We start from the raw sequence: 20,088 nt of genomic DNA, 5'->3' as shown, positions 1-20,088 counted from the left end.
GGAGTTTATAGGTACCCCAGGCATACCCACCCACGCAAGAGGGCATGTGCTAGACCTAACCTTCTTCAATGTACCATTCGCTTACTCAGAGGTGCTGGAAGAGCTCCACTGTGGATCTGATCATACTACTTAGGTTACCAGCCTTGCGAACCGCGGAACAACAGAGTGGGACCAGCACCACTACCGGATAAAGGAGGCGGATTTGCCGAGGTTGGATGGACTAATGGCCAATCAGCTAGCCCACCTTAGTAATATAGATATCCAGACCACAACCGAGATCGAGATCTATGTTAGTGAGCTTGCGAAAGCGTTAGACAAATCGATCCGAGTGGTTGGCAAGATCTATCAAAAGATAGGGAAAGCTTCGCTATAGTGGACGGATGAGTGCAGAGAAGCTCATCGAGCATATATAGAAGCACGAAAGGAATCGGATTTGGAAAGGAAGACTCATGCTACACACCTTTTACAAAAAGTAGTGCGACAAGCCAAGAGATCCTATTGGGCATTGCGCTTAGATGGGGTCAAGGACGATAAAGAACTCTATCGAATCATGGGATGGCATAAGTTGATCTTCGAAAGTAATACGAAATCCCCTTCCCTAATAATCGGTGAATGGGAGATCTGCGATACAAAAGAGAAAGCGGACGCCCTATTTACAGCGGTTCTGGATCGATTCAAGGCGGACGATGATCTTCCAAACGACCTACTGCGCAATCAAACACACAAGGGGACCCTCCCCTGGAAAAGAACGATCTCGGCTGAAGAGGTAGAAAAGCATGTCATAGGAGCTTCGTGTACTGCATCAGGAGTGGATCGAGCCATTGTGCGCCTCCTTAAGGTATACTGGCCGAGCGTCAAGTCACTAATCCGGGAGATATTTGCATCATGCCTAGTTCTAAACCACTATTCAAAAGGATGGAAGCTAGCAGAGGTAGTAATGATTCCCAAGGCAGGCAAGAAAGACAAAACGTCACCGCGGTTGTAACGATCGATAGCCCTGATCTCCTGTATCGGAAAGGGTCTCGAACGGTATATAGCCAGCCAACTATCTTGGACAGCTCTGAAACATAAAGTGATCAACCCACAACACTGCGAAGCGCTTCCCAAAAGATTAGAAACAAATCTAGTAGCTGCTTTCACTTACGATGCGGAATTCACATTAGCAACTGGTAATGTGGTTTCGATTGTTACTATGGATGTACAAGGAGCCTTCGATGCTCTTTTGAAGCATCGACTCTTGAGCCGAATGATCAAACAAGGATGGCCCAACTACGCTGCTCAAGCTGATAGACTCATTTCTCACAAACAGAAAAGTCAGAGTGAGACTCGAAGGCATTACAACTGAGGAGTATCCAGTGGTATGCGGCACTCCTCAGGGGTCCCCACTATCACCTATACTCTATATGCTCTATCTTGCTGAGCTCCTCAATCGAGATACGAAATTCCGATTCGGCTATGCAAACGACATCGCGATCTACTACTCTTCCAAGCATCTCTCTACGAATACTAGGATCCTGCAACGACGAGTACGGTAGATCATCAGATGGGCAAGGAGAACAGAATCCTATTCGCCCCTGAGAAGTTCGAACTACTTTATATTATCAAACAACATGATACCACTAATCCACCATTGGTAGTGAATCCAGATCTGATAATCACACCAGTACCGATTGCAACGAGCGGAAATGCTCAACCTACTCTGAGGTGGCTAGGCATCTTCTTCGATCGCCGGCTCTCGTTTTTACAACACATCAAAATACGTACAGCGAAAGTTATGAAAGTAGCCTCGCATATCAAATCGATCGCCCGCACTATACATGGGCTGCCAGCTTCCTTTCTAAGAAAAGCAGTAATCACCTGCGTTCTCCCAGTAGCACTATTCGGTACGGAAAGTATGGTATGCTGGTAAATATAAACCTAGCCTAGGCCAAAGCGACCCAAGCATAAACGCAGGCATTAAAGGTTATCTCCGTTGCATCAATAGAGTGATCAATACTACTGCAAGAGGAGCGATTCTAGTATACAAGACTACACCGGTCGCAGCTCTTATCAAAGAAGCTGGCTTGTCATCGGGGATAGTTGCACTAGAATACGCCAAGCTGCGATTCGCACTCCGTTTAAAAACGATCGACAATCAACACTTGCTGGTAAATCGTTTGAAGCCAGTAATACGAAAACGCGAACGAAGAACAAACACAATAAAAAGGCCTCTTATAAGAATCCAGCGGCTCAGCCGTTTCATCCCAGAAACTCAACGCTCGAAGCTGCTCCGCCCGCACTTCTCGATTAGCTGCAGAACGAACCCAACAGAAGGATTAATTAAAAAAGAAGCAACTCAAGCTTTCAAAGAGTAATAGCGACAACTCCCACCTAAAGATTATACGATCTTCTCTAACGGATCAGAACAAACTATTAATCGCAAAACATTGCGTTGACTACGGATACACAATATATCGCAATAGTATCCAAATAGCCTTCGAACTTAAGCAGATCCGAAGCAACTTATATGTATTCGATGCAGAAGCGATAGGAGCATGGTACGGATTGGAGCATCTAATCACTATACTTGAAGATCCCTTGAACAACCGGATCTGAATGTGTATTGACAATACATCGATCATCTAGAGTATATGCGGAAGTACACCGCCCACAACACAATAGGCCTTCCACAATGTCACAAAGCAATGAAACAACTCGACGTCCAGGATAAAGTGGTCACCTGGATATATGGAGATCGAAGGAAATGAGGAAGCAGATCGCTTAGCAAACGCAGGCGCAATTGGGCCTATGGACCAGGCAATCGACAAGCTACCAACAATCAGTGGGGTTCGAACGATCATTCGTCAGAAGCGCCTACACGCAGAATCTACCTGGTGGGAAGAGATGAACTCCTCTCTCTCCGCTGGCTACAAGGAGTGGTCTCCTAGATACAGTACAAAGGAGCCAAAGGAAACTAACTCTACCAAGAGCAGTCTTACATCGACTGATAGCTATGAAAACAGGCCACGGCGACTACGCCGCTTACCATCAGCGATTTGGTCATCAAAACAACAAGCTGGACTGCTCATGCGGCAGCGCTAAGGAACCATATCACTTCTTTAAATGCTCTATAAACAACCTAAAGCGTTCAGACTGGCCCCTTGCCCCTGTAGAAATGCAATCTAACAAGCAGGCGATCACATATATCAAGAAACTCTTACACACACCTAGCAAGCTCACTCAGCTGATCACCGACTCAGAGTTCTACACTCAGATCTGTCCTAACTACTAAAGGACCCTTAGAAAGCGACCATCTTTTCAACAAAGCTCGCCGCCCCCCCTTATAAACTTACCACTCAACTGATCACTCGAATACACCACACCTCTAAAAACCGCAAACCCAATATACAATATAAGAGCCTTGCTGCTCGGCTAAACAAATAGCAACCCACTCTCGCTTCTTCTCCTCCACCATAGGGACCGGAGCCCACAACGAGCCCATCCACTCGGGAACCAAGCTCTACCCTAACAACAACCCGGATCAGACGTTCCCTTCTGGAAACAGAAGCGGATCGCACCCGCAGAGGAGCGAACAGCCCCTGGCATTGAAGCTAAATTGCTAAATTCGGTCGCGACGATCACGCCGCTCAAATAGTTCCTTATCTTAGCACGTCTAAATACCCTTAGGGAGGTCCAAAACAGACGTTGAATTAATATAAATAAAACAAATAAATAAATAATAACTTTCTTATTTATCAATATAATTAATAAGATTTACTATATAGTATTATAACATTGAAATGAATATATTTTGAAATTTTCAGATTTTTAACTATTTTTAATCAAAAGTTATTAATAATTGAAGTTCACTTTTTTATTTTATACATAATTCTCATACAAATAGAATATTATTAAATTGCTAATAACTTTTTAATAAAAATGGCTAAAAATAAACCATATATTTTAATCAGACTATTATACTATAAGATATATAAACATTAAGTATTTAATCTTTATAATTTTTATATATAATAATATCAAAGATTTTCAAATTTACAGGGATTAAAAGAGTTAATTTAATTAATAATTTTATAAATCAAGAACTACAAAATATATTACAGTATTTTTCTATATTTTCTTGTATTTTATAGCTTAAACTTCTATTAAAATTTGTAATTTATTTTTCATTATTTTTATTGAAAAGTTATTCAAGATTTAATAATATTTTTATTTGTATGAGAATTATATACAAAATAAAAAGTGAATTTCAATTATCAATAACTTTTGATTAAAAATAGCTAAAAATCCGAAATCTTCAAAATCGATTATTATTAATATAAAGATTATAAAGTTTCAATTTTATTAGATTATATTGAATTATGATAGAGATATAAATAGGTCAAAATGATTGTTTTTGGTGTAAATAGGTGTCCGAAATGAGGGGGCGTCCGAAAGGTGGGGTACCTGACTTACCAGTTAATTCTGAGTTGAAGTGAAAAATGCACTCAAAACGAATACCACATGATTCAACAGTATCTCAATACGATGCCATGCTCCGAAGCCCACAGTGCCTTGGTAGTGGATCTCAAAAATGCCTTTGTAGGTGGTGATACCCTTGAGGATGCACAACTAGATGCGATTATCGAGTCTGGAAAACGCCGTCTCAATCAACCACACGCTGAGAGGCCTCGAGTGCCTGAAATGAGCTTCGAAGCGGATCTTTGAATCCAGGTCAGGGTTCTCCGACCAATGGACGTATGGAAATTGAGAGCAATGGAAGCAACCTGAGGGTAATGAAGCGATTGAGAAGAATGTTGCAATAATGGCCGAGGTTTGCATGCTAGAGAGCCGTCTTGGAGCCCATTGTTTCAAAGGTATGGATGAAAGCTATCGGAGATCTGAAGAGAAGAATCGCCAAGGGTTAAAGTTTACCAATGCTGTGCGTTTACATGTTGCTTCTCGTGTAGGTGAAGATTTCAAGCTTGAGATCTGGCTATCTCGACCGATTGGAGTTATTTCACAAACAATGATGACATCAGTGGAAGGATTGGTGAATACACTTGGATGTTATCTTCTCGGGGCTATGAAAAGTAGTAATGGTTGGAAGAAACAAGAGAGGAATGGAATACAAGATCTCAGTGGGGTTTTTGACCTGTACTTTGAGAATGAAAAACATGGCAACGATTGTAGGCTGCAAGTAACATTGGGTTATGAGATAGGACAGATTTTTTTTCAAGATGTATATCCTTAAATTCTTGGTATTCCGTCATCAGGTAATGGTCCTCACCAATTTAAAGTTCACATCTTCCACCTTTACACTCCATCCTGGATCAATACTCCAATTCACTTCGTCTGAATTTGCTTTGAGTATTCTTATACCCAAAGTTATCTTGCCACTTCCTTTCTTCCATGACATATATCTCTTATAATTGACTGGTCCGAAAGTATGATTTTCGAGCAATTCGTATTCGCCGTCGAGAGTTTGTTCGGCCTCCGATCTTTGTGTTAGTCTTGTGAGAATGCAGATATAAATCAACGTAACCTCACCTCAGGCATTGTAGCAAATTATGTCCTCGACACTTGTATGCGCGCACACCACTGTATACACTTCTCCTGAAATGTGAATAAATGAGGAAGGTTGAGATCGAATTCTGATGCGTTTGTTGAAGCTCGAAGGTTTGAAGTGGGGTTGTTCAATTTTATTGTTTCGCGCTCAGCGATCTTCAGATATATATGAAAGAATGCAAATTACTTCGCCGACTCTTCCAAGTGAATTGAGAGATAAATTTGATGTATAAAGCTGTTGAAGGGTTGAGGGAGGGATGAACATTCGATCGGAAATGGGAGAAAATGCTTATGCGTTGTTCAGATGTGGTTAGGCTCTGAGTTGTAGATGGAAAACGATTAGAGCTTGAAAACCCCACACCTCTCACATGCCACAATACCGGTAATTATTTTCAAACGCTGCAACCAATAATCATTAATTTACACATGCTTACTGACTCCGGTAGATTGTTCCACTTTCAGAGGCTCAGAGAATGTGAGGTGGACAAAGGTAGGGATAAGGTGAGGTCGTCCATCACGACGCCCAAATGACCAAAAATTGTCACCGGGCACCGCACAGTTGGCAGAGCAAATATACTACTTGATGATTCGGGCTCGAAGCCGGTCCTCCACAGTCTGATGGTGGTAAGTAAACATCTCACTACCATACACGAGATTACTTCGGTACGATTATGATTTAATTCAGATAATGTTACACTTGGAAATTTTTGTACTGAATTGAGTACGATTCTGACTTCAAGGTTTTTACAATGCTTACTACAACTACTCCCCAAAAAACAAGAAAAGGAAAGACGAAAAAACAACAAGTCATAGCTCATCCCCTTCTCCTAGAAACAGTTTTCCCAACTTCCTCAACTTTCATGGAGGCGGGGATCTATCATCAGATCTTGCGTTTCCTCAACTCCATCTTGCGTTTCCTCAACTCCATCTTCTTTCTCATCTGTACTATCACACTTTTCTTCACTCTTCTTTTTGTTTATCTTCCTCAAACGTAATCGAGTCTTTCGGAGGGCAGTCAGAATATCATTGGCTTTATCTTCAAGGTCGTCTCTCCCATCAGAATCCATTGCCATCAACTGCTCAATTAAGACCTCTTCGGAACCCCCGGTTCGTTTTTTCGAAGTACTTTTGGAGGCTATACGTGCATTCTTAGATGGAGCAAGAAAGAAGTGGTCCTTTTGTGCTGAGGGAATAGTCAGTGACGGTTTTCATGCATTATGTGAACAGAAAACTTACGTCGTAAAGAGCAACGCTTGCCTAGATTGTTGACATGACAATTCGCACAGGAACCTTGCAGAAACCCCTCCAATGCTACACATTCTTCCCATGGTCCGGCCGGTCGACCTTTGTTACCACAAGAATTGCATTTGGAAGTGAAAATCTCACCCCTCTCTTGTACGAGATGCGCTTCCACACTGGTGTTATTTTGCGTACCATCAGGCTTAAGTACTGCACTTGTTCTGTTGGGCATGTACTTGAGATTGCGTTTTATTTTATGGCTCTCGATATCCCGCATGCGCTCAGTTGTCGTAATAGGGATTTGGAAAGGCGTTTCGAATTGCTGGCGATGTGCAGCCTCTGAAGATGTCGATCGAGTACGCTTAGAATTTGATGTGCTGGAAACCGAATCATTCGCTGGCTTCCTTTTTTTGGTATTTTGAGCTCCAAGTTTTTCGTTCTCGGTTTCCACATTTTCAACATTCGCGGTTGATCCATCAATCACCTTATCAATTTCATGGGCGTCGGCATTATCAAATTCAATAGAAGCATCAGTTCGCGTATTCTCGATTTGTTGAATAGTAGTAGAGGTGGAGTTCTCCAAGTCTTTGGAAATGTCAGGAGTATCTAGGATTTCGCATTGATGAATGTTCTGAGCTTCAGCTTCTTGCGCTTGATCACTGCTAGGCCTGGCGCTTTCGTTGGCTTCTTGATTTATGAGTATGTTGGGCGGTTTGGGTTGATGATGGGCGTTAACTGTAGCGGCATCTGATGCATTCACACTGCCAGCATATCGAATGACTGCATTTATTAACGTTGCTTCGCTCTGTTTGTCGTTCATATCTTCTCCGATCGTTGAATTTATCTCAATTGATTTAGTTGGTGAGGGTTGGCTCTTCATTGATTTGTCAGCTGCTGTGTAATTGCTGGGGAAACCTATGGTGGCAAAACTTACCCTCGGCAACAACCGCCCGTCTGGACCACGACGCCTCCCCTTCAATTGTCTCCGTTTTTCAACAGTTTTGGACATGTCTTTCTTGTTTGTAGTAATACGAATTCTAGTGAATCGAAATAAGGATATACAATGGATATATTTAATCAGAATTCTGCCTCCAAATTTGTTACTAATGTCTCTGCATGAGTACGATTAGTTTATAGCATTTGATAGGTGGATAAATTTCCCCGATTAAGGCTTAGTACTTACATGAGTACGATTAGGTCTTAATCTCCGGTCAGTCACTTTGCCCCTTCCATCTAATTTCCCATGATGCAGTACTTGTTTGAGTACGATTAGTTTATAGCATTCGATTGGCTCACTCTGCCCCTTCCATCTAATTTCCCATGATGCAGTACTTGTTTGAGTACGATTAGTTTATAACATTCGATAGGTAGATAAATTTCCCTGACTGAGGCTTAGTACTTACATGAGTACGATTAGGTCTTAATCTCCGGTCAGTCACTTTGCCCCTTCCATCTAATTTCCCATGATGCAGTACTTGTTTGAGTACGATTAGTTTATAGCATTCGATTGGCTCACTCTGCCCCTTCCATCCAATTTCCTATGATGCAGTACTTGTTTGAGTACGATTAGTTTATAGCATTCGATAGGTAGATAAATTTCCCCAATTGAGGCTTCGTACTTGCATGAGTACGAATTCTGTAGATCCTATTCCGAAAAGCTTTCCTTTGAGTACGATTAGTTTTTATCACTTCAATGGCGGGCAGATTTTCTCAAATCAGGCTTAGTACTTAGGTGAGTACGATTAGGTCTCAAGATCATGATTGGTTATTGTGCCTTCAGTCGGAATCTTTTGCACTCGTACCATCATAAGTACGAATCGGCCTTACCATTGATGCACAAACCTTTATCAAACCCCGCCCCCTTTTCTTTAACCGACGTTAAAAGATATGTAAATCTGGCATTCATTATAGGCTTATGCTTCAAAGCGCGTAGAAACTACTATATATAGCCTTTCACTATTCAATATGTATTTGGAAGATTTAATTACAATACATAATATATAAGACCTCTCTTTTCCCTTTCGACTTTTCCTTATTATCAAAACAACTCCTTCTCATCAAGATAAATCCTTCGAAGCTTATTAATTATTAGTCTTCAATCGTTATGCCTAGTTTAAAGCAGGACACTATGAACACTATAGCTGCAGCTGTAGCTGTAAAAGACGATGACCCGCGAATGCAAGGTATGTTATTACATTACAAAGATGAATTCATCTTACTGAATGGAAATGAGTAGATATCCAGAAAGGTCTAGGACATATATTGAAACATCACCTGGATGCTAATAGTATCAATCATCAATTTATCGATGTGAACAAACTGGCTGTTTATATATTTAAAGACATGGTTAAACATTTTGAGATGATAACAGTGATTTTACAATTGAAGAACTGTATAGTCTTCCATTTACTCCGCTGAATGACTCAACTTACAAATTGCAGATACCAACTTGAGGGGTGGTAATAATGCCATCGACCCGCGTCAATATGAGGAGATGATCAACTTGGCGGGCGACGAGCATGTGACCGATTTGACGGATGACGAGGACATGGTTGATTTGACGGGTGACGAGCATGTGATCGATTTGACGGGTGACGAGGACATGGTTGATTTGACGGGTGACGAGCATGTGATCGATTTGACGGGTGACGAGGACATGGTTGATTTGACGGGTGACGAGCATGTGATCGATTTGACGGGTGACGAGGACGTGGTTGATTTGACGGGTGATGAGGACCGCACATATAGTCCTCCCCCTCCCTATTGCCCTTGATTTTTACAGAGGGAATGAAACAATAGATGGATGTACATTTCATGTTTCAATTTTAACAATGTTATAATTCGCATGCCATTTTCTTTATGCGGAACCAAAAATAAGAACAGAAGATGTGAGGTGTTTAATAATTTTTGATTCAAAGTATTTACAAAAAAGACAACAATACTTGCTTCCCCTAGATGCCAGTACCCAAGACGGAGAGATGTAAATGGAGCTATAGTCCAGTCTTTTCAATTTGATATCCTATTTTTGATGAGGGATCATTCATATCCTTTAGTATCCTCTATGAAGAGTTTTGTTGCGCTCTTCGTATCGGCTCTACTTCCGTGAATTTGGACGCGGTGGATGTGGAGATATCGTAAAGTGACCTTTCGAGTGTTGATGATTCCATAGTCTCCCAGAATATTTGAATGTTCTGGTACAATTTAAGAAAGTGCACTTCTGTTTGTTGTTCGAGTGTGAGCTTACTGCACTTTTTCATGAACCAATTCTCTGAGATATAGCCTTGCAACCCCCCTCCCCCCCTTGCTATCTACCCCATTTCCTTGCCACTAGTCTCTTACTTCTGCCCTGCTTTCTGTCCAGCCCTTTCATCTCCCCCTTTTATTCACCCATGAAAGTTGCTACTATCTGTTCCTATGTATGAGTTCAAGGAGCTAGAATGAGACGGGAGAAAAATGATTTCTCCCTTTACTGTTCCAAATGCATGACATACTTTGATGGCGAGCGAATCATTACTTTCACACTCAAAATGGATTGAAAACACTGATAATGAAACTTCCTTTGCATTTGCACTAGAGTATGAGGAAAACCAATGCGGAAAAAACTCATACTAAGGAACCCGCTGATCACTTCCATCCACACAACATTATCTACACCATACTTTGATCTTCAGAAACCCCCGAAAATCAATTAGCCCAATTTTGATTCGTCGACTCTTGAATTATATCTATACAATAATCAGGATTGTCGATGTGCCACGGACACAGTATGGGCTTTTTGAGAGAATTCTCAAGGAACTCAAGGGTGTGGCGTGGATCTGTATGAGGGTTCGCAGAAGGATGAATTTTGTTATCGTTGTGAGGATTCCTTCCCCCATGCATGTCTTCATCTGAATAGTGTTAGAAAAATCATTCTGAAAACAAAGTTCACTCACACACGGCACTAAGAAGTGCGTTTATTGCTATTCTGATTGCTCTCTTGTTTCCTTGTGTTTGTGGATACTCTTGAAAGTCTAGAAGACGTTTGATTGTGGCAACCATATCTTGGAGTCTCTGATTTAGGTTGACCTGTTGTTGTTGAATTACATGCTCTGGAAGGGTTTCCATTGGTAGTTCTACATTCAGCCGATCATCAGATTCATAGAATCTTCTGACAGCCTCATGGACACTTTCCCTCTGCATTATACCCTCCCATGATGCTGTGATGGTGTCGATTTCCCGTATAACGTCTTCGTGAATTCCCTTTTTTGATTCGGGGTTATATTCGTTCGTCTGCATATTGATTTCTGATTGATATTGATCTGAGTTGTTCGCAAAAAGGTTTAAGAAGCATAGGGGAGACTCGAGGAGTGCGCGAAAGAGTGAAAATAGGTATAATCTAAATTTCAACGATCTAATGAGAAGATGAACAGAAGTATGATAGCTAGTGTACATCATCATACTATTTTTATACCCATTTTCTCCCGAAGCCACAAATTGATGCGGGTAGATCGGCTTGTATTGAAAAGGTATTGGTAAATCATTTTGTGTCTAAAAAACCTAGGGCTTAATGATCTATTGGTTATGGCTAGGTCAAACATAGCTCCCTTCTCCCGGATTAAAACCGTTTGGCGTCGGGTTTCATATGGGGATGAGAACTTGGTCATCTCCGAGGCATTTAAATTGTCCAAAATATCTATTCCAAGATAGAGAAGAGGCATACTAGGCCTAGAACAGGATGGGCGAAGAGATGAAAGCTTGAACACGTTGAATTCCGTCCAAAAACCTTCGCTGTCATACTTTCGCCTTGGATCGACAGTCATCGAAGATCCTATCCCTTGTTTAACCTTCCTTGTTGATGATTCCTTGTTCTAGGTTCAGTTGTAACTAATAGAGAATAGAAAGTCAGATGAAGACATACATGCATCACTTCATAACCACAACCAACTATACTTTATGCATCATGAACCCAATAAGGGGCCATAACTCCCTGCTATCGAGGATATTAAAACTTGCCAACGATGCATATTAAATTTTGATACATGAATAAAGATAAGAGATGATCATACTTGGAAACACTAGCCTGTCAATGGAGAGAATCGGGAGTAACATGGTTGATTCCAAAAACCCTGCACTAGGCTGAAAATTGGACTAGGGCTATTCAAGACCTGTGAGAGTAGGATTCATAGATCATTCTCCTTAATATTATACGGCTTCATCTTCACCCCCAGACAAGAGTACTTCTTTGATCACAATATCGTCTTGCTTCTGCCATCCGCTTATCATATCCATCAGTCAAAATGAACGACATCCAGGAATTCTTTCCAGATACTACTTCTTTCCAAGAGAACCAACCGAAAAGAAGTCTGCGAGCCTTCTTACAACATATTGATAGGTTGGAAAACCTCCCTCTCTTGACCACCAGCGATATGGTCACATTACTATCGTTATCAGAGAAGGACAAACATCATACACAAGTCTGGGCTGAACTGAATAACTGGCTTGAGTACGACACAAAGTACGAGGCATCATGCAGCAACAATCGTGATAGAGAATTTGACAGATTGCCCTTGGATCAAATATCTGGCCCCAACGCTGCCCCCCCCCTCCCCGAGAGAGAACACCTCTTTGATGCATATCTCAAGGAAAACTACAGAGACTGCTGCAATAGGTCAGAAATCAAGATGGGAATTCTGGATCAAACATCTTATACGAGTATGGACAATGAATGGGACTTTTCCATAAACTCGATTAGATCCTTGGAATGCTATGTCGAGGCCTCGAAGAAATCTTTCGTATCAATCATGATTGCTTTAAAGGTAGTACGGGAATCAGTACACAAATCAAAGGAAGAATGTGTAATCCAATCGAAGCGAGTCTTACATGAGGCCACATTGGCAAAAGTAATCTTGCAATCAGCCACTCTTTCTACTCAACGCCGATTAACCTTAAGAACTAGCACAAGGCGAAAACATGAAATCGACAGAGCGAGAACTTCAATCAACATGGCGAGGAGTAAAATCATTAGAGATTCTTCGATGCTCCAGAAGATGCAAAACAGAATGAAATTCTTATGCGACACATTATCGATGATTAAGGATTCTAAGTCGAGGGAGCTGAAGAATTTGATGTTACTTGTCAAACGTTTGAATTTGTATGTATGAAAAGGAGAAAGAAAAGAGATAATAAGCTAATCATTGGTTATAGTGCGAAAGAACGCTTCATTCTCAAAAAGACACAGCGAGAACCTTACCTTCCTGCAGAGATCTGGTACAATATTATAGAGAAAGTCATACCGAATACATACAACACAGAAGGTAATGGGAAACCGGACCCTGCTCTCAAGAGATGGATGATATCGAAAACATTGTTTCAAACGGCAGTTCTCGTTTATTATACGAAGGCCATGTTCTGGTGCACCCCTGACACATTCATGAAGTTTTCTACTTTCCAAAACATCAGGAATATCACTATAAACCTGAGGTCATCTCAATGGAATACACATGCAATTGTTTCGAATTGCATCTGCGATTTACCGAGGACGACAGCATCAGTTGAGACATACGTCTTGCAAGAGCGATTGAAGGAGTGTCGTTCATTATTGAGACTGCGATTCGTCACCCCCCTCTGTAGTAAAAGAACTGGCGGCTCTACTCCTTTGAGATGGGTTTCTTTATCTAAAACCGCTCTTCTCGATCTTCAGGAATGGAAGGGGTCGTGCGGTTGTTGCATCTTCAGCAAAAAGTCCAACAAATGCTCTTCGCACATCTCGGTACCAGTCGACAAGGTTGTTTAAATGAGAGAATGTGTGTAAATTCTTCAGTCAGTCAAAGCAAGCAAGCATCTCACAATCTAGATCGTATGCGGATGGGAAATTGTGATATTGGATAGATTCATTTTTGCAGAATTCGAAGTCAATTGAAAGTCAATTGGAAGTTGTTTCGGACTTCTGTGTACAAGGTCACCGAATGAAATTACAGGAGCCTCAGGCGTTTTTTCATAAGTCCGATTCGATCTCTTAACAGTACGAAAGAGTTGAAAATTCCAATAAAGTACAGGCTCCAATTCCCAATCTTTAAGTCAATACTCCACTCGCTCATGTATATAATCAACCCTGAATTCCGGCCCCTCGTGATAAAAGTAGCCCCATCTCGATCTTGAGTTCTCCCCCTCTCCAAACTGTCCGTTGCGCGTCGTATAATCCGGCTTCCCCACAGTGAGAACCATATTGGCAGGGAAAATAATGCTCTCATCAATGTTGTTCTCCGTTATCTGTTTCGCTGAAAAGAAGTCAATTGAGTGATCAGAGAAGTTCGGATGAATCTTTACCTTCAGATCCAAACCCTGCTCGAATTGGAATGATTTTTAAGTTAACCAAGCAAGCACGATTGAACTTGGCACTTAGGAAGGATGGATGTCCACGATATTTCCAATCAAGTCTTTCATCGCAAAGTACGTTCCATTCATAGACGAGGTTTTCTGGTTCAAAATGTTCCAATCTTAATTGCCTGCGACGATATCGTACCTGAAGCCCGTAAGCGATAGTGTACCAAGAATATCTGCGGCCTGTCATCGCATCTTTCAGTTCATCAAAGACTTGTTGATCGGACAAGAGATTTATTCTCGATACTTCTCGAATTTCACTCTCAATATAGGAATACATGTTCACGATAAAATTATCGGGAAAGATTCATAGTTTGATTCATCTCAATTAATATATATGTATTTCAAAGTCACCATTCCCAAATGTCAATGCCCCGCAACCGTGCACCGTTTACCGTTATTACTATCCCATTCCTCGTTTACTTTGCTAGATTATGCCCTTCCTGCGCGACCCATGGCAGCTTTTCGGAAACGTTTGAATTCCTCGAACAGTCTAAGCTCCTCCCGTTGCTCTTCTTCCTCGTCCTTCTCTTCTTCCTCTGTGGCAGGGGAATTGTTCTCGCTTACAACGTTATTTCTAAGCAAACGTCTTCCATTGTGCGGTATACTGTATGATGTTAGTTAAAGTGTTACTTTCGTGACAAAAATTGCACTTACACGTAGTCATCATCATTCGCTATACTGAGCCTAGAATCAGTGATCAGTGGAACTGAGTTTTTCCACCCAATATGTCTTGAGTTTTTCCATCCATCGTTCCCTGTCAACAGTGTCTGGCGTGCCTCTTTGTTATAATCTCTTATGGCCTCTTCAATCTGGCCACCAAATATCGAGACTATATCCGATTTGGTAAACCATTTTTCTACGCCCTTGTGGCAGATGAAAATGTAAGCCGGCGGTGCACGAATGAATTCAGTTGTAGTATCACGGCGGCGAACCTGAGCAACCCCACCAAAACCACAATCCCTCAAGGAATAACTTTTCAGTTCACTTTTGGTCCCAACTTCCATTTTACCCCCATTGTATTCTTTGCGTTTACCTTTGTAAACGCTTGATGCGACCAGTTCGAATGCATCGCGCGTGGCACCCTCATTGCGCCATTCGAGCAGCAATTGCTCACCATTACCCACCGGCCGAAACCCCACGATTTTCTTTTCGATACCATTTTCGATGATGGTTCCGGGAGGAGATTTCCATGCGATTGGCGTAATGAATCTGGAATTACTTTTTTGGTTACTGAGAGTTCCATCGTTGACCACTAATGGCTTGAATACAGTACTTTTCCCTGCAGCTTTCAGTTTCTGGAGATCCTGACTGAACTTCAGGTCGTTTCCTATGACAGCACTAGCTAAAGGCTCTGGCTCATTGCCTCGTATATCCTTGTATAAATCCTCTAGAGTTGCTACAAGTCGTTCATCCTGAGGATTTATCAGAACGGCTTCCCTCGCTCGATCAACAGAACGCCTCATATTTTCATATTCTTTTATATCTTCTTCTTTCAAGATGAAAGAATTTTGTTCTGGCTTGATTCCATAACTGTCGCTGCATTTTTTCCCAAAGAACTTTGCGTTTTCATCGAGCTTTCGTAACGCTGATCTTTGGTTAGAGTCAGATCCGCCGTCTAGAAACTTCTTCAGGATTCCATTCAGTCCTCCAATAGAATTGAAATATTCCATTGCGAGTGTTTGTGTTAAAGCTTTGTTTTCGGCATCGTTGTAAGATTCAGTATCTTGAGCTTCATTGACATCTCTAGTCAGAAGATTTGGAAAGAACATTGCATCAGCAAAGTTTGGCGGTGCTCTCAGAGCACTAATGAGTTCTCTTGTTCCTGCTATTCGTCGTTGGCACCTGACCCAGTCATCGTCACTAACAGGGTTGATTCTCGTAGCTATGTTTTCTATTATCGGATCGGAGACCAAAGTACTAAATTCGTGTAGGATTTTTGGAAGAAGTGTTTGAAGAGAGAAATCATGAGATACTCCCTGAATAGTGCATATCTCGAGTATGTTTTTGTCAGTCTGACTTATCAATTCTTCGAACCCTGCTTCCGCAGGTCTGTTTCCAAGTCTAGCTCCTAGCCATCGTGACAATGGTCCATCCCATCCTCCCAATGCTTCCCGAAGGGCTTGTACCTCAATCGGTGGATCAGGTGTAGATTCAGGTTGCATTCCGTCCATTTCTTGATCCTGATAATCTCCATCGTCACTCTCACTACCGTCTTCAATCTCAACATTAAACTTCTTGGACACATTAAAAACCGCTTGTGGAGGCTCGTCAAATTTTGGGAGCTTTAATTCTGCGAAGTTGGTGTACTCTTGGCGAAGTTGCTGGGCAGGAGACCCTTGAAAGAGTTTACTATTGAACAAATTCATTACTTTCTTATTTTCCTTCTTTAGTATGTGAACTATCTCGTCGTTGAAATCTTGGGTAAAGAAATCATCGCTGTCGGCCATTATTGCGTTCCGATGGAGCATCAATGCAGTACATAATGACCAAATGGGAGCAAGCTCCTCTTTTTGGTAAAAGGTGAGTTTGTCACAAACAAGTTCCCAATGCTCTTGGCTGCTTTTTTCGTCCCATTCATTATCAGGACTGTTTGATTTGAGCTGTAAGGTTGCGACTCTCAACCTTTGCAAACAAGGTCCACGCAAGGGTATTGGAACCAAAGTGCCGGAGGACTCATCCCTCTGCATTTTCTTGTTTTCTTCGTAGATTTCGTGATTGATTTTTGCGATAGTATCATTAAATGGTTTGATTGATTTCAAATACGATGTATGATGAGACTTCAAATCCTCGCCGTCAATTGGCTGGCCAATTTGTGTTGATAGTTTTTCCCACTCTTCCTCTTGTCTCTTTTGTGCCAAATGGGCCCGCTGGAATCTAGAGGCCCAAACAGATTTTTCTCCCTTTGGTAACTGACAAATCGAGTCGTACTCATTAGGGTTTACAAGGTTTGGTTTGACAATGGATATGGGCTGAGAATGTCCGTCGGTATCACTTTGAGCGGAGGAAGCAGGTGTTGCTTGCTCAGGATTCGCAGTGCCAATAGCCTGTTCGGGTTGCAATCCAGCAAAGTTTTTAGGCTCCACACGTTCCACAGGGCTTACGGGAGATATAGGACCGGTAGCAAGATTGGGAAGAGAAGACTCTGTGGGGTAGCAAAGACTTCGGCATGTGAGTGTCATGTTTTCCGGGACTGACAGGACTGACGGGACTGACGGGACTCGCAGGCTCGACATTCCTAGTTGCCGTGTCCAGATTTATTTGTCGACCCTTTCCTTTTCTATTCAGTGCAGTGTCGCTTCCGGTTGACATATCATTCTTTTCGATCTGACCAGCAGAATCGTTTGCTTGAGAAGAACCTGGGATGATGGAAGTAGAAGCTGACATTTTGACGGTAAGATTGGAGTAATTATGTTTTCGAAACTTGTTATTGAATTGTATATTTGTTATTTTGCAATTTGAAATTTGAGTTAATGACTGATTGCACATATCTTATATATAGATGAGGATACCAATTAAATTAGTGAATCAAGACTGCTGTTTCAGATACTGGTTAAACGGTTTTGTACATCACATATCCGAGAACCCGTTTCTGAAAATGAGTTCAACATGCGGCCAACATTTAGTGCCCACTTTCGCACTTTTAATTCTGTTATCATTTTCGGAAAGCAAAATTTACTCTATCATTACTAAAAAACAATGCATTTCTATGTATCTCTAATCACCATACTTTCTATGCTACCTGAGCTTCCCAGAGCCATATGCCTTTCTTCATCATCGTGCGCTTCCCCCACAGGCAAAGCTAGTTCCAATATCAGTACCCATTCCGTCATTGTTGGTGCCGCAGGTCGGCTCGCTTTCAATCCCACGAGTCTTGATGTAGCACTTGGCGATAAGATTCTGTTTGAATTCTTAGCACTCAATCATACTCTCACGCAATCCTCACTTCGATATCCATGCACGTGGAACGCTAGTGGAGGAATTGATACGGGCTTCAAACAATTCAATCCGAGCAATGATTCAGGCAAATTCATAGTGAAATACACCGTAGAAGACACTACCCCACTGTGGTTCTTCTGCTCACAACGGCGTCCGATTTCCCACTGTCACGAAGGCATGATTTTTGCTCTGAATCCGGGGTCATCGTTTGGCACATTTTTGCAAGGTGCGACAGGAGCCTCGATCAGCATGCTGGCTTCAAATACCAGAATGACCGACTACCCGACCGGTTCTGCAGTGAGCAATACTGTGCGCTTAACAAAATCGAAATGTCCATCCAATTCCTACACGCAGTCGGGCGGAAGTCAAACTACCCCCACATCCAATGGGCCTTCCAAGTCATATACCCAATCGCTTAAAATTCAAGCGACTACAACATTGAAGGCCTCGGCGTCAACTGATATTGCGATCCAGGGTTCTGCAACACCCAGCTCAAGTGGAGGATACAAGAATGGAGGTATTGAATTGATCCTGTTCTCTTTCGTTTTAGCAGTTGCCAATTTTTGAGTTCGAGTTTTTATGTAAATTGCCGTCAAGGCGGTATAGCTAGCTAGTAATAAGTACCATAGAAGAAATAACAAAATTTGGGTGCTACTGAACCCGAGAATCTAATCAATATTGGAATTCTGACTGCATTTCTAAAGGCCTGAGGTTCTAAATGACCTCAAGCAACATTGAAAGAACTATACAAAAGTGCTGCACGAAGAGAGAAAACCGAACAGAAATCAAATTAACTAAAGGACAATGATGGTATTACCAGTTACTAGCGTCCGGCCCGTTCACAACAATACTTGACCCCCCTTCCACATCACAATAAACTCGCGCAAAAGACTTTTCCAATCGAGCGGGATCGACTGGTTGATACATGTGTACAAGATCACATGAATCGGCAATTTTAGTATTCTTCAAACGTTGCGATTCGATCCGCCACAACTCCGTTGGGTCTGGGAAAGAAGTACCGGACCCAACTCTGCACAATCGTAGTGGGCCCATCGTTGTCGCTAAAATATCAAACCACGAGGTGTCTAAGTCAAAATGAGACCCTTTCTCAAGAAACAAGACACAAGCCTCTGCTCTATCAATAGTGCTTAGAAGTACCGATGTACTCAAAGTCGATAGGATGTGTTGGAACGAAGGCACCTGATACCACACTACCCCTGTATCGAAAGAGTCGGTGATGTGTGAAGTCCATGATGGTGTTTGCTTTCTCATCTCTTTTCCTATTTGTCCTACAATTACTAGAAACTTCATTCGGGACGGGTCGAACGAATAATCCCAGTTGCAAATTGCGCTTGCAAGTTCAGCGATTGATGTACCAAAGAGAGTCGCCGTACAACTTTTTTCCTCCAACTCATCAACCCACTTCAGGTCATGAAACAACTGTTTCCATGGGATCATATATTTGGCAACCTCAAAACGAGTTAATCGAATACCTGTTGACATGACGAGGGCGACAATATCCATCGGCCTAAGCATTGAAAATAGGGTCGTTCTGAAATCGTAATTTTGTAATAAATTTTGGGATAATTGGCTGTCGCAATTAACATTCAAATTGCGAAAGTTGTCGGAGCTGCGGTTGTTGTTTTTAATGGGTCGCTGGAGGGTTGATACTATGGATGCGATAAATACGTCATCCGCCCAAAGGATGCTCCTCCCGTTTCCTCTCGCAGACGCCATCCAAGTGTTGATTCCGGGGGCTCGGTTCGTATACATCGTATAATCTTAAGTTTTTGAAATTTCAAGGATGGTAAGGTATGTAAGTAAGCTCGTTTTGATCGTGAGAGAGCTCGCCCATGCGGCAACTCATTTTGATATAAATTTGCTAATACTTTTACTTTAAACGGATAACCGTTAACCTAGTTCGATCTTTAGAAACCGACCTTTACAATGAATTGAGGAATTGCTACATCATTCAACTTTAATCTCCGCCATTTTACTGGGACCAAT

The 20,088-nt window shown here is 41.8% G+C and overlaps 10 protein-coding genes across 10 annotated transcripts; 4 read left to right on the top strand and 6 right to left on the bottom strand.

Moving 5' to 3' along the window:
- Positions 1-4,801: 4,801 nt before the first annotated feature.
- On the top strand, positions 4,802-5,230 carry EAF02_007332 (uncharacterized protein; the record flags this gene model as incomplete). Its single annotated transcript, XM_038903380.1, has 1 exon — positions 4,802-5,230. One exon carries the CDS (start codon positions 4,802-4,804, stop codon positions 5,228-5,230), a length of 429 nt encoding a protein of 142 aa, XP_038756859.1.
- Positions 5,231-5,248: 18 nt separating this feature from the next.
- Positions 5,249-5,535, bottom strand: EAF02_007331 (uncharacterized protein; the record flags this gene model as incomplete). Its single annotated transcript, XM_038903379.1, has 2 exons — positions 5,249-5,470; positions 5,527-5,535. 2 exons carry the CDS (start codon positions 5,533-5,535, stop codon positions 5,249-5,251), a joined length of 231 nt encoding a protein of 76 aa, XP_038756858.1.
- A 684-nt stretch (positions 5,536-6,219) lies between these two features.
- EAF02_007330 (uncharacterized protein) lies at positions 6,220-7,792 on the bottom strand (the record flags this gene model as incomplete). The annotated part of the gene is made up of 3 exons (XM_038903378.1): positions 6,220-6,727; positions 6,781-7,657; positions 7,718-7,792. 3 exons carry the CDS (start codon positions 7,790-7,792, stop codon positions 6,396-6,398), a joined length of 1,284 nt encoding a protein of 427 aa, XP_038756857.1. The 3' UTR covers positions 6,220-6,395.
- A 1,095-nt stretch (positions 7,793-8,887) lies between these two features.
- On the top strand, positions 8,888-9,556 carry EAF02_007329 (uncharacterized protein; the record flags this gene model as incomplete). Its single annotated transcript, XM_038903377.1, has 3 exons — positions 8,888-8,966; positions 9,020-9,175; positions 9,225-9,556. The coding sequence occupies 3 exons, from the start codon at positions 8,888-8,890 to the stop codon at positions 9,554-9,556; spliced, it is 567 nt and encodes a 188-aa protein (XP_038756856.1).
- Positions 9,557-10,416: 860 nt separating this feature from the next.
- EAF02_007328 (uncharacterized protein) lies at positions 10,417-11,058 on the bottom strand (the record flags this gene model as incomplete). Its single annotated transcript, XM_038903376.1, has 2 exons — positions 10,417-10,670; positions 10,716-11,058. 2 exons carry the CDS (start codon positions 11,056-11,058, stop codon positions 10,468-10,470), a joined length of 546 nt encoding a protein of 181 aa, XP_038756855.1. The 3' UTR covers positions 10,417-10,467.
- A 1,001-nt stretch (positions 11,059-12,059) lies between these two features.
- On the top strand, positions 12,060-13,555 carry EAF02_007327 (uncharacterized protein; the record flags this gene model as incomplete). Its single annotated transcript, XM_038903375.1, has 2 exons — positions 12,060-12,913; positions 12,967-13,555. The coding sequence occupies 2 exons, from the start codon at positions 12,060-12,062 to the stop codon at positions 13,553-13,555; spliced, it is 1,443 nt and encodes a 480-aa protein (XP_038756854.1).
- A 284-nt stretch (positions 13,556-13,839) lies between these two features.
- EAF02_007326 (uncharacterized protein) lies at positions 13,840-14,422 on the bottom strand (the record flags this gene model as incomplete). Its single annotated transcript, XM_038903374.1, has 2 exons — positions 13,840-14,039; positions 14,089-14,422. The coding sequence occupies 2 exons, from the start codon at positions 14,420-14,422 to the stop codon at positions 13,840-13,842; spliced, it is 534 nt and encodes a 177-aa protein (XP_038756853.1).
- A 152-nt stretch (positions 14,423-14,574) lies between these two features.
- Positions 14,575-17,529, bottom strand: EAF02_007325 (uncharacterized protein; the record flags this gene model as incomplete). The annotated part of the gene is made up of 3 exons (XM_038903373.1): positions 14,575-14,749; positions 14,800-17,287; positions 17,337-17,529. The coding sequence occupies 3 exons, from the start codon at positions 17,527-17,529 to the stop codon at positions 14,575-14,577; spliced, it is 2,856 nt and encodes a 951-aa protein (XP_038756852.1).
- A 312-nt stretch (positions 17,530-17,841) lies between these two features.
- Positions 17,842-18,648, top strand: EAF02_007324 (uncharacterized protein; the record flags this gene model as incomplete). Its single annotated transcript, XM_038903372.1, has 1 exon — positions 17,842-18,648. One exon carries the CDS (start codon positions 17,842-17,844, stop codon positions 18,646-18,648), a length of 807 nt encoding a protein of 268 aa, XP_038756851.1.
- Positions 18,649-18,894: 246 nt separating this feature from the next.
- EAF02_007323 (uncharacterized protein) lies at positions 18,895-19,617 on the bottom strand (the record flags this gene model as incomplete). The annotated part of the gene is made up of 1 exon (XM_038903371.1): positions 18,895-19,617. The coding sequence occupies one exon, from the start codon at positions 19,615-19,617 to the stop codon at positions 18,895-18,897; it is 723 nt and encodes a 240-aa protein (XP_038756850.1).
- Positions 19,618-20,088: the final 471 nt, after the last annotated feature.

The sequence above is a fragment of the Botrytis sinoallii genome (assembly GCF_014898435.1).
Source record: "Botrytis sinoallii strain Bc 23 chromosome Unknown BSIN_012, whole genome shotgun sequence".
Lineage (NCBI taxonomy): Eukaryota > Fungi > Ascomycota > Leotiomycetes > Helotiales > Sclerotiniaceae > Botrytis > Botrytis sinoallii.
This window is presented reverse-complemented; position numbering and strand designations above follow the sequence as displayed.